The sequence below is a fragment of the Sphaerodactylus townsendi genome, linkage group LG14 (assembly GCF_021028975.2).
Source record: "Sphaerodactylus townsendi isolate TG3544 linkage group LG14, MPM_Stown_v2.3, whole genome shotgun sequence".
NCBI classification, from domain to species: Eukaryota; Metazoa; Chordata; class Lepidosauria; order Squamata; family Sphaerodactylidae; genus Sphaerodactylus; species Sphaerodactylus townsendi.
The window spans coordinates 26262531-26273970 of record NC_059438.1 but is presented as its reverse complement, the minus strand read 5'-3'; the positions used below and the strand labels follow the sequence as shown (position 1 = coordinate 26273970).

The 11440-nt window shown below is 43.0% G+C and overlaps 1 protein-coding gene across 1 annotated transcript in view; it reads left to right on the top strand.

Moving 5' to 3' along the window:
- The window catches only part of LOC125443313 (anoctamin-2-like), a 142547-nt gene that overhangs the window by 6669 nt on the left and 124438 nt on the right, over positions 1–11440 (top strand). Inside the window, exon 2 of the mRNA XM_048515332.1 lies at positions 11035–11109. Within this exon, the coding sequence (XP_048371289.1) occupies positions 11035–11109 (75 nt within the window). The remainder of the gene's footprint in view (positions 1–11034; positions 11110–11440) is intronic.

Here is an 11440-nt window from a genome sequence, read left to right as displayed (position 1 = left end):
TATAAATCCAAACTACTCTTCTTCTTCTTCTTCTTCTTCTTCTTCTTCTTCTTCTTCTTCTTCACCCCCCCCATCTTCTTCTTCTTCTTCTTCTTCTTCTTCTTCTTCTTCTTCTTCTTCTTCTTTATAAAGAAAAGCGGATATTCACACTGCAAACATAAAATCTCTTAAAACTTACTCTAAAATTCAGATTTCATTTTAAACCAAGTTATTTGGAAAAACAAAAAATGTAGAGCTGAAACCTGTTCTTACAAAAATCCAGTTGAACTTTTAATTTAAATCTGATGGCTGCTGAGGTTTTAAAAATTGTCAAATTTTACCCACCCTGCCCTCCTGCTCCCCGGCTTCCCAAATTATTAATATCTGGCGTGGGATAAGTGTGAAGTCTGATTAACGCACAAAGCAGAAGAATGTGTAGGAAGGGGAGGGCTACTTTAGACTGTCAAGGACCACCATGTTTTAAAGACTTCTCAATATAACAGCCTTTTGCAAATAAAAAATTGGCATCCTATTAGAAGGGATCCTTTGTGTTCTGTACTGGCCGGGGATGCTCAGTCGGCCACTGCTTCGTTTCACAACCTGTTTGCTGCCTTCCTTGAAGCTGACCCTTTGACATATTCTGCAATTATGTCAAAATAGCCCAGACATATTCAGTTTCTTAAGAGACAGGGAGCCACAGGTGATCCCGTGCTGTTTTGTGACATTTCTTTTCCACAGCTGCTGCCGCCTTTAAAAAAATGTTCTACGCAGCCTTTCTGTAGTTCTTTATAGCTGCATAACTCAGGGTTAGTTAATGGTTGACAAGATTTGTAGACATTTCTGTATTGCATTTTTTTTTTCGCACTGCCTTGTTGAAACGGTAATCTCTACCCCTTACCCATCCGGGTCTGCATAAAGTTGTGTGATATAATTTTTTTAAAAAATAATTGTCTCAGGTGTTGTTTTACTGCAATATTCCTGGCATACCATTCATAACTTGACAAGGCAGGATCCTCCCAAGTTCACCTTGAGTTTCACCAGCCACAAAAAAAAAAAAAAACAGGGACATTGCGAGGATGTTAAGCTATGTCCTAGTGAGGCTTTCACTGCTAACCCTTCTACATGTGTGCACGGTTTAGAAAATCTTGTAAATACCAGCAGGAAGCAATGCTAGCCTGGTGGGGTCAGCAAGTGGTAGAGAAATTGTCCCCCTTGGGAATGCTAGCTTTCGTACAGTTGTCAGCCCAAAGGCAGAATGGGTGTGTTTGTTGTGAGAGGCACCAGTGGTTGTAGAAATAATGGCAGGGGATAAAGGGGGCAGATTTTAGCAGAACAAATAGTTGGCTCATTTTCCCCCTTCAGAGTTTCTGCTGCAATACTCAGACCCGGCAGGAAGAAGTCCTTAATTCAGAAGACGAAAAGCTAACAATTAGGCAGATTGATGGGCAAGTATACAGGGAGGTACTTGAGAACTCTGTTCTCTTCTCTATTAACATTTTGCTGACGTTACCCCTTTTCCCTGTGTCAACCATTAAGCGGAGGGGTGTGCCTTTTTTGTTAATGAAAATATCAAACAATAAACCACAGAAGGGCTTGTGCAGTAGATAAGGGATGACATCATAGTTCCCTAGGACACCTCTTTCAAAGGGCAAGTCGCCGATGAAATATTGCGAGGTGCTTAAGATCTTCAGCAGAGGTTCCTCTGCAGGTTAATTGTTCTTCTTGGCTGTGTCTTATGATAACTCCTAATGATATAGGAAAATGGAAGAGGAGCGTTTAAATGGACACTATTAACCCAGTCCTTGTGATATACAGGTCAGACTGAGTGGCTGTGCTTGGGGAAGGATTTGGTTTTTCGCTTGAGCAGTAATGCACCCTTTGACACAACACAAAAAGCTGCCCCGGCTGGATTCTGAATTCCATGAGGCGTTAATTCATGAAACGATATGCGAATTCAAAGGAAGGCATCAAGTGGGATGAGATTTGGATGGCAAGTCAGAAAGGCACTGATGCTCTTCCAGGCCTTGGCATGCTCCCATCCAATGGTCAGTGGTGATGCAGGCCCAGGAAGGGAAGGGTGTGCTTAGTTTAGGATGGGAGTAGTCAACCTATGGTGCTCCAGATGTTCACGGACTACAATTCCCATCAGCCCCTGCCAACATGGCCAATTGGCCATGCTGGCAGGGGATGGTGGTAATTGTAGTCTGTGAACATCTGGAGCACCATAGGTTGGCCACTCCTGGTTTAGGACTACCAACTTCTGGGTGGTGGCTGAAGATCCCTTGGGATTACAACTGGTCCCCAGGTAATAGAGGAGGAGGAGAGGAGGAGGAGGATTTTGGATTTATATCCCCCCTTTCTCTCCTGTAGGAGACTCAAAGGGGCTTACAATCTCCTTGCCCTTCCCCCCTCACAACAAACACCCTGTGAGGTAGGTGGGGCTGAGAGCTCAGAAGAGCTGTGACTAGTCCAAGGTCACCCAGCTGGCATGTGTGGGAGTGTTCAGGCTAATCTGAATTCCCCAGATAAGCCTCCACAGCTCAGCGGCAGAGCGGGGAATTAAACCTGGTTCCTCCAGATCAGAATGCTCTTAACCTCCTATGCCACTTCTGCTCCTCTGAATTCTGAAAAAGAGGCTTTTTCCACACAGACAATTTAAAACGTTTTGAGGCAGGAAATAAAACATTTCCTCCAAGGAGTTCCACAGTTTTTACCCCAAAATAAACACATTTCCAGCCTCAAAATGTTTTAAATGCATCCTCAAGATTAGCGATTCTTTTTGCTGAAATGTTTTCAAAATGTTTTGTCTTGCTGTGTGATCTCTTTAAGATGTTTCCCATGCCTCTCTGCAGTCCCTGGACTTCCTCCTCGGTGCCATTTTCGGAGCTCACCCCATTCCATCTGGCCTGTTTATTCACCAGTTCTGGTGTTTTTTTTAAAAAAAAAACGAGGGTGTGTGTGTCAGATTTACAAAGGATCAATTACAGGAACTATGGAAAATTGCAGCATGAAGCATGGAAGCATCGAACCTACAAAAAAAATTAAGAAATGGGAAAATCGCAAAATGGTGGCCAGAAACCTTTTCAAGGGGGTTGTTTGGACAAGGGGGGAATAAAAAATGTTTTGCAAACATTTTCAGGGACTTATGTGGAAAAAGTCAGAGAGGAGAAAAGGTGGACTCTATGACCTCTTTGGGAGGTGGACTCTTTCTCCTCCCCAAACCCTGTCCTGCTCAGGCTCCGCCCCCAAAGCCCCAACCCTGCACGGAGAAGTGGCAGAAAATGGCGTGTGGCAAGCAGTGGAGAAATGAAAGTGACAGCTTCAAAATTGCACGGGAGAAATAAAATGTTTCCTGATCTTCGCACAGCAAGCAAAAAAGGTTGTGAAAACATTTCAGGAATAAAAATCGCTAGTTTAGCATTTCCAAATAAAACTGTTTGGGACTGAAGCAGAACATTTTGAAAATATTTTGGGGGGAAAAGCTGTCCCCAAAACATTTTATTTGTGTTGTACAAGAGCAACCAACTGTGTAATGTGTGAAAGTGCTGTGGGTGACTTTTATTCCACATTCACAAAACTTTAGCCGTTATAATAAGAATAATTCAGAGGCACATGGCCTTGATTTAGGAATCTTCTGCATTGTTAATGGGTAGTGGATTATTTGTGGCAGTATTTCGTCGAATCACAGAGCAACTATGAAGCGTGGAATGTGCTAGGAGCAGCAGTGGCGTAGGAGGTTAAGAGCTTGTGTATCTAATCTGGAGGAACCGGGTTTGATTCCCAGCTCTGCCGCCTGAGCTGTGGAGGCCTATCTGGGGAATTCAGATTAGCCTGTGCACTCCCACACACGCCAGCTGGGTGACCTTGGGCTAGTCACAGCTTCTCGGAGCTCTCTCAGCCCCACCTACCTCACAGGGTGTTTGTTGTGAGGGGGGAAGGGCAAGGAGATTGTCAGCCCCTTTGAGTCTCCTGCAGGAGAGAAAGGGGGGATATAAATCCAAACTCTTCTTCTTCTTCTTCTAGTAATGGCCACTGATATAGAATATCCTAAACCCTGTTCAGACACAAAGGGCTATAAAAATAAACCCACCGTTTAAAGCCATATCATGCCAGTACTGATTTGTCCATAAAAACCTCTGTATCTTGAAAGCGTTGTGTTTAAATTGATGGTCATGTTTAGCCTTCAGGATTTCCGAATAAAGTTTGACGATTACAAGGTTTGGACAGGTCTTGAGAAGGCAAACAGTCCTTAGAGACAGCAGCCGTGTAGCGTGATTGAACCCGACCTTCCGTGTGCACCTGTGGGGAACAGATCAATTGCAGCCCTCGGGGAAGCCCAGTTAAGGACTCACTTGGCTAGCCACATGCAAGCTTTGCCTTGAAGCAGCTCTGGTGCCATTCTGGACTGGACCTTTTCTAATATTCAGAACAAACAGTCCATGTTCTTCCACAAACAGGCTCACTTTCTCGTTAAATTTTCTCTCATTTGATCAAGCTCGTCTGTGATGAGCTGCATTTTAAGGAATAATGCCCCAGCCAAATAAAAACACATCTTTTCCCAATAACAATGCACATTTTGTTAAAATTGCTTAAAAGTTTCCAGATGCCTAATCTGTTGCTAATTTGTTCACCCTTACTTGGACACGAATGAAATTTTATTAGTAGTGAAGGAATGGCTCCATTTTGCAGTCAGAGAGCTGTATGTTTTGAAGAGGCTGGAAGGTCAATTAAGCGCTATCGATGATTAAAGAATTGCAACGTTGTAAGAGAGCATCCAGGACGTCTTTATTTTGAGACCTCTAACCTGTAAGACAAATACTAAAAATACAGGACTCAAAAGAATAGCCAACAGCCCAATTTCAAACGCCACAGGATTAGGTTTGGTGTGTTGCATTGTTGAGAGAAATGCTCTTCATGCTGCTTTACCCAATTTCTCCCTGAAACCCAACAGCCCAAAACTACCTCCGTCAAAGCAGTTGGCACTATTCCTTCCTTTAAAGAACCATTTGACTGGATCCACGATGCTCCCAGGCAATCCCACCTGTCTAGATTCAACAAGATGGCCTGGGAAAGGACAGAGCAGATGAAGTAGTCTTCCATGCAGTCTGTCAACATCCTTGGGATGCAATAATTGAATATTATGTAAGCATCTGTGAACCTGTTCAATGTGTGTAAATGCTGTCAAGTCACACACAAGGGGCTTTCGAGGCAAATGAAAAGCAGAGGTGGTTTCCCATTGCCTTCCTCTGTAAAGTCATCCTTGGTGGTCTCCCGTCCCAAAATTGACCATGCATAATATTGACCATCCAAGTTGTAAAGAAATGGCTTCCCCTACCAGTGGAGGTTTGAAAGGAACATTGAAGCAATTTTTTTTCATCTGAGCAGGAGGCTTCCAGCCTCACCCAGCCTCCTTTTTGAAATGCTAATACAAGTAGTGAGAGACAATGGGATGGGTTAAGTACCAAGCAGGTATCAGAGATTCGGAGGTCTCAAAAGGATAAAAGGGCCTGAGGAAGAGGATACCTGGAGCCATCAGGAAAAGCTTCCTTGAACCAGACTGACCAAGTTAAGGAGGTGGGGACTAAGAATTAATAAAACTCTTGAGAGCAAGAAAGAAGCTGTCTTCTGGCTGGGACCATTGAAGGGGACAGAGCTCTTGCCTGAGTTCTGTAGGAGGCAGCCATTTTGACCATGTGCTCACACAGGGAGCTGAAGGACACCTTTCAGGTATTGGAGAATCTGTAGACAGCTGTAACATCCTATGCTTAAGAGCCTACCCTATTCTAACAACTGATAGGGTATGTGTAGAGGAAGGAACAAAGGAATTGTGTTAATCTCTCATTTCTTTTGGATCCCTTGCTCAATTTGGTGCTGTGCTAAATGTACCACATAGACCTCCACTGTCTTGCACGTGCTATTTTACAAAGGGGGCACCAGGAGGAGAGAGGGCTGGCAGTTGGCAAGCAGCTATTCCTTCAGGGGTGCATCAGGTTATTAACCACTCCTGTGGTATCCAGAAGTGGGGAAGTGGGAGACACAGAGGCAAGGCCTCAAAGTTGGAAAGGAAGCTGGGGGGCCATGACCCTCCCCAGTGGGAAGTTTTTACAAAGGTCAGATGGTGGCAGCAGTTACCTGAGAGAGAGAAGCCCATCCAGGAGAAGTTGGAGACCCCTGGGAGACCCCTGGGAGAGGGTGGAATAAGGCCTGCAAGTCAAAGCAGGCCTCTTCTGCCACACAAGTATTGACCATTCCTGAGATCTGAGGTCTAAAGAAATCGAGAATGTATCATGCCACCTTCTGAGAGGAGTCTAAATTGTGGCAAATAGTGCAATTTTACCTTGTAAAAATGTCATAGCAAGCTACTGACTGTTCTGTATTGATAGGGGACAAATCAAACCCCTATATGAGCAAATTTGCAGCTTGGGGGGTACTTGTAGGTTTATGTCTTGAGATGGACACCAGATCTTTTTTATGGAAAAGTACGTTTAACAATCTTATGGTGGTACGTTTAACAATCTTAAATTGTATCCCAAATCTGCCATTGTTATCCATATGCTGATTCTATTTAGATTACTGCCTGGAGCTGCCTTTGAAGATAATCCAGAAAAAAGGTTCCAGGTAGTCCAAATAACAGTAATGAGGGGTGACTGATGTTGATTATTGGAAAGAAATCTTGCCAGTTTTAAGTATTTGCATCGACTGTTTCTTCATTTCCAGGACAGATTTAGTGTGATAGTTATTTAAAAGTTCTAAGTGACTTAGTAATGGCTTATGAAGGGCTGTCTACTCCCAAACAATCCAGTCTATCAGTTGAGTTCTTTATAAATCTTGCTCCATTTATTTCCAGTGAGGTAGAAAGGAACAAGATCCTTCTTCGCTCTAGCATTCTGACTATGGAAGGTTCTCCTCCTATCCATCCATTGGGTACTTTTAGTTTTTTCAGGCCTTCTGGAAAATTGTTAGTTTCTGTTGTATGCATGTAAACTAATTGTTAGTTTCTGTTGTATGCATGTAAATTTCTACTTGCTTTTACTGTACTTTCAAAAGAAATGTGGAAATGCTGTCCTGTTTGAATGTACTTTTTTGTGGCTATTTGTAAAAGGATTTTAAGTATATTATATGATGTTTAGTTTATTAAATTTGATTACACCTCCCCCCCTCTCCTTGCCATAGCTGATCTTAGGGGGCTTACAAACATAACGTAAAATACATCAAATTCAAATCAATTTATAATAACAATATTTAAACCATTAAAATACTAGTTTAGCCAACAAAACTCTGGCTTTTTTTAGACAATTCCTGGAACTGAGCCGTCTGGATTTCAGTTCCTTGTTAATATGCAAATAAATATTTTCCTGCAACAAAACAAAACAGAAACATATTTTTCTGATCCATACTGCTGCTGAAGAGTTAGAGTTATAACTTGGTGGTTTGTTTCACATAAATTTATATTCTATTGTTTTAACTGTGCATTGGATTTTTGCTTTATTACAAGATCTTCTGGGTATAAATGCTTAAAATAAACAAATACAAAATTACATGAATGCATGGCAAAAATTTCCTTGGGCTGAATTGGACCATGTATTGTTGCAGGTTGGCGGGGGGTGGGGGTGGGGTTCATATGTTGATGGGAGGGTTGCATACATACATACATACTTATCCTTTATTGACATATACATTAATCATCAATAACAAAACTACGGTGATTCATTGAGAGATGCCATAGTTTTGTTATTGATTGCCAGATGGAGTGACAACTGAAGGCTGTGGCAACCTATGGGAGTCAAATCAATTGTTTGCCCATTTCCTCGCCCCCTATCCCTTGTTCTGTGTTAGGTGCCACTCTAACAAACTCTGTGTTTTATAGTGGAGTGTTGATACTGTATGCTGTTGTGATGCCTGGGCTCTGTTGGGTTTTCAGTCTGGTCTGTGGAGAGGTGTATAGGAATGGCACTTTTGATGAGTCCATTTGGACTAAACTATTGATAAGACTCTGAATGGCTGCTGTATCTATCTGTTTTTTATGGACAATTGTTTTATTGTATTTTGGAATGCCAATAAAGGCTTGTCTATGTCTATGTCAAGTTACAACATGAAATACAATAAAACAAAACAACTAATAAACTCATTTAAAATAATGAATGATCTCAGATAGAAATTTTGCAACTGACTCAGAATAATCCGCATCTGAATTGTCCAGGAAAATTTTTAAGTTTCTGTTCATCTGCTAAGCCATCACACTGCACAAACAGTTGGGCCCAATATTTTGCTCTTATATTTTTTGGAGCAGTAGAACAATGTGTGTACTAAGGTTTCTACTTGCCCAGTATTACAACAACAAAATATTTCAGATTTAGGAACTCATTTTGTATCTGCCAGTTAGTAAGGCAGAGGGAACTACATTAAACCTTGCCATGGTAAGGGCGCGTCTCAATCTAGAGACAATCAAACATCAAAGGTATTGAGACATGCATCCTTTACCTATAAACTGATTTACTAGACAGCAGGTCTTATTTGCAGCCATTAGAGATTTTTGATAATCCCATTCCAACAGTCTATCTTTTAATAATCTGTTGGCCTGATGGAGGGTTGCTAGCCTCCAGGTAGGGCATGGAGTTCTCCCAGAATTTCCACTGATCTTCAGACTACAAAGATCAGTTGCCCTAAAACAGGGGTCTGCAACCTGCAGCTCTCCAGATGCGGGGCTGATGGGATTTCTAGTCCACGAACATCTGGAGAGCCGCAGGTTGCAGACCCCTGCCCTAAAAGAAATTGTAGCTTCAGAGGGTGAACTATATAGCATTATTTCTCTGCTAAACTCCCTCCCCTTCCTAAACACTACTCCCTAATCTCCAGAACTTTCCCAAGTTGGAGCTGGCAAAACCTGAGTTCACAGACTTCTGCAAGACTGCGGAGCAAGCCATCTGCTCATAGGATGTCATGATGCAGTGCAGAGCATATTCTTGACTGCCAAAAGTCATGCCACAATTTGGTAGCGTTTAACAGGCCACAAGCCTCTTTGTTTTGTTTTTTTTATTATACATGAAGGTTTTTGTAGGATAACAGGTAGGCAATTGGTTGTCATGCATTTTCTGAAGTCCAACCAAAACAACACAACACACTTTCACATTCACATTCTGCAGATCTCTTTATCAGCTTATGCCCAACCTGATGGAGAACTGATAAGCTTGCGCAACATGTTTTGCTGTGCTGTCTTGGTATGACTTAATAAAGGTGTTACATGCCTTGTATTTATAAATCTGCTCTGTGCTTGTCTTGAATATGGGGTGTGTGTTTGTGAACTGTTCTATGGGCGTTTCCCCACTTACCTTTGCTGCCCTTTGCTGCGCGCTACTCTCAGCGCGCGGCATCTCTGGCGCGCGCCCGGGCGTCCCCACGACCCCGCTCTGCGCGGGGTCATCAAAAGGTGCCGTTTTGAGGAGCGCCAGGGATGCCGCATGCTGAGGGGGCGCGAGAGCAGCAGCGTCGGGGCGGCTGCGTTGTCGCCGCCCCTGTAGTGGGGAGTGCCGGGGGACCCCGCGCTACTTGAGGAGAGTAGCGCGGGGTTTAAGGTAAGTGGGGAAAGGGCTTATGTTTACATTGCTGGGTATATGCAGACCTCTCATACATGCAAACTGGGTGTTATTAGCAAGGAAAACTCCTTATGTAGGTATAGCTTTTGCCATGGGAAGGGAAGGATTCAGTTTGGGTCTTGATACACTGACTCTCTGTTATTGTAGGTTGTCTTTGATTCTTCTGTTTGGCACAAGAGTTTTCTCCTGTGACACTGCTGAGAATCATATCTGTAATCTGTCCCGGCAACAGGGCTGTTAACTGTTGCTAAGAGACTTTGGCATAACATCACAATTTGAGCAGTACAAATTGCAAAGTAAATTTGCCAACTGGCCAATTTCCATTAGGCCAAAGTTGCTTATATTAAAGCAAATAATGTTGGTTGAATGGGCCATGTTTGAGATAATTCTGAGATAAAATATTATCTTTTTTGGAGAGACTTAAAAGCTTGCACAGGTGGAAGCAATTTGGCAGGTTTTCTGATTGCAGTGGGGAAAGCGGCACGCAAGTCAGTCTCTGAGCCCTTTGTGATCCTATTTGGTGGTTTATTGAAGAGGAAGTGGGCACAAGCTCAGCAAACGTAAAGCATTTTATTAACAAGAGTCATTTTAAGAGCTGTCAGATTAAAGCAGCGCAATTGATTTGGAATAATTAAAATTAAATTATCTTTTTTTAAAAAAAAAAAAACCCTCGGTCTCCAGGGAGTCTGTTTATTGTACTGTTTATGGGCCTAGTTAAAATGGTCCTTTTAAATTAAACAGCATATGGAGGGGATGCTTTGCTGCTTTTGTGATTTAGGCACATAAAAAAGTGCAGTAACAATTTTTCATTTTTCAAATGATATCCATAATTAATTTACTTTTAAGATTTATCGGTGGGTTTCAGTGAAGAGTTCCCCTACGTCAGTGGTGGCGAACCTTTGGCACACCAGATGTTATGGACTACAATTCCAATTGGCCATGCTGGCAGGGGCTGATGGGAATTGTAGTCCACAACGTCTGGAGTGCCAAAGGTTCGCCACCACGGCTCTACGTGAAAGACCTCCACTGGGTTGCTTGAGAAAAGGAAAAGAAGAAGAAGAGTTTGGATTTATATCCCCCCTTTCTCTCCTGCAGGAGACTCAAAGGGGCTCACAATCTCCTTGCCCTTCCCCCCTCACAACAAACACCCTGTGAGGTAGGCAGGGCTGAGAGAGCTCCGAGAAGCTGTGACTAGCCCAAGGTCACCCAGCTGGCATGTGTGGGAGTGTACAGGCTAATCTGAATCCCCCAGATAAGCCTCCACAGCTCAGGCGGCAGAGCTGGGAATCAAACCCGGCTCCTCCAGATTAGATACACAAGCTCTTAACCTCCTACGCCACTGCTGCTCCTTCCTCAACTCTGAAAGAAGTGACTTCAGTTCAGACTGTGCCCAGGTGTCTCACAACCCCTTGCTCTAACCACTACATAATTATTTTCTATGTTCATTGTTGTTTTTCCACAGGATGAAAAAGACAAACTGACCTGGCAAGATCGTACCCCTGGCTACCTAGTGAACTTTGCATCGATCTTATTTATGGTAATTTTGCTGGCATTTTATTGCATACTTTCACGTGGTTCTGCAATGTGTTTGCTTCGGCTCGTGTGCTTATTCCAACCCGTGTTCTGAAAGGCACACATTACTGTTGTTGTGTTCTGTCCACTGAACCTACCCCTAGAAATGAATAGGCAATGAGTTCTCAAACAAAAATGATGGTTTTGGGGGCAGGAGTGCCAGACGCCAAAGGGCTTGGCTCTGCTTTTGCTGATAGGCTGATGGAGTAGAAGAAAACTAGGTTAACAGTGCAATCCAGATCGGGGGTCAGGGAGCATTGCCCCATAGCCAAAACAGGCTTATGCTGCATTTTGTG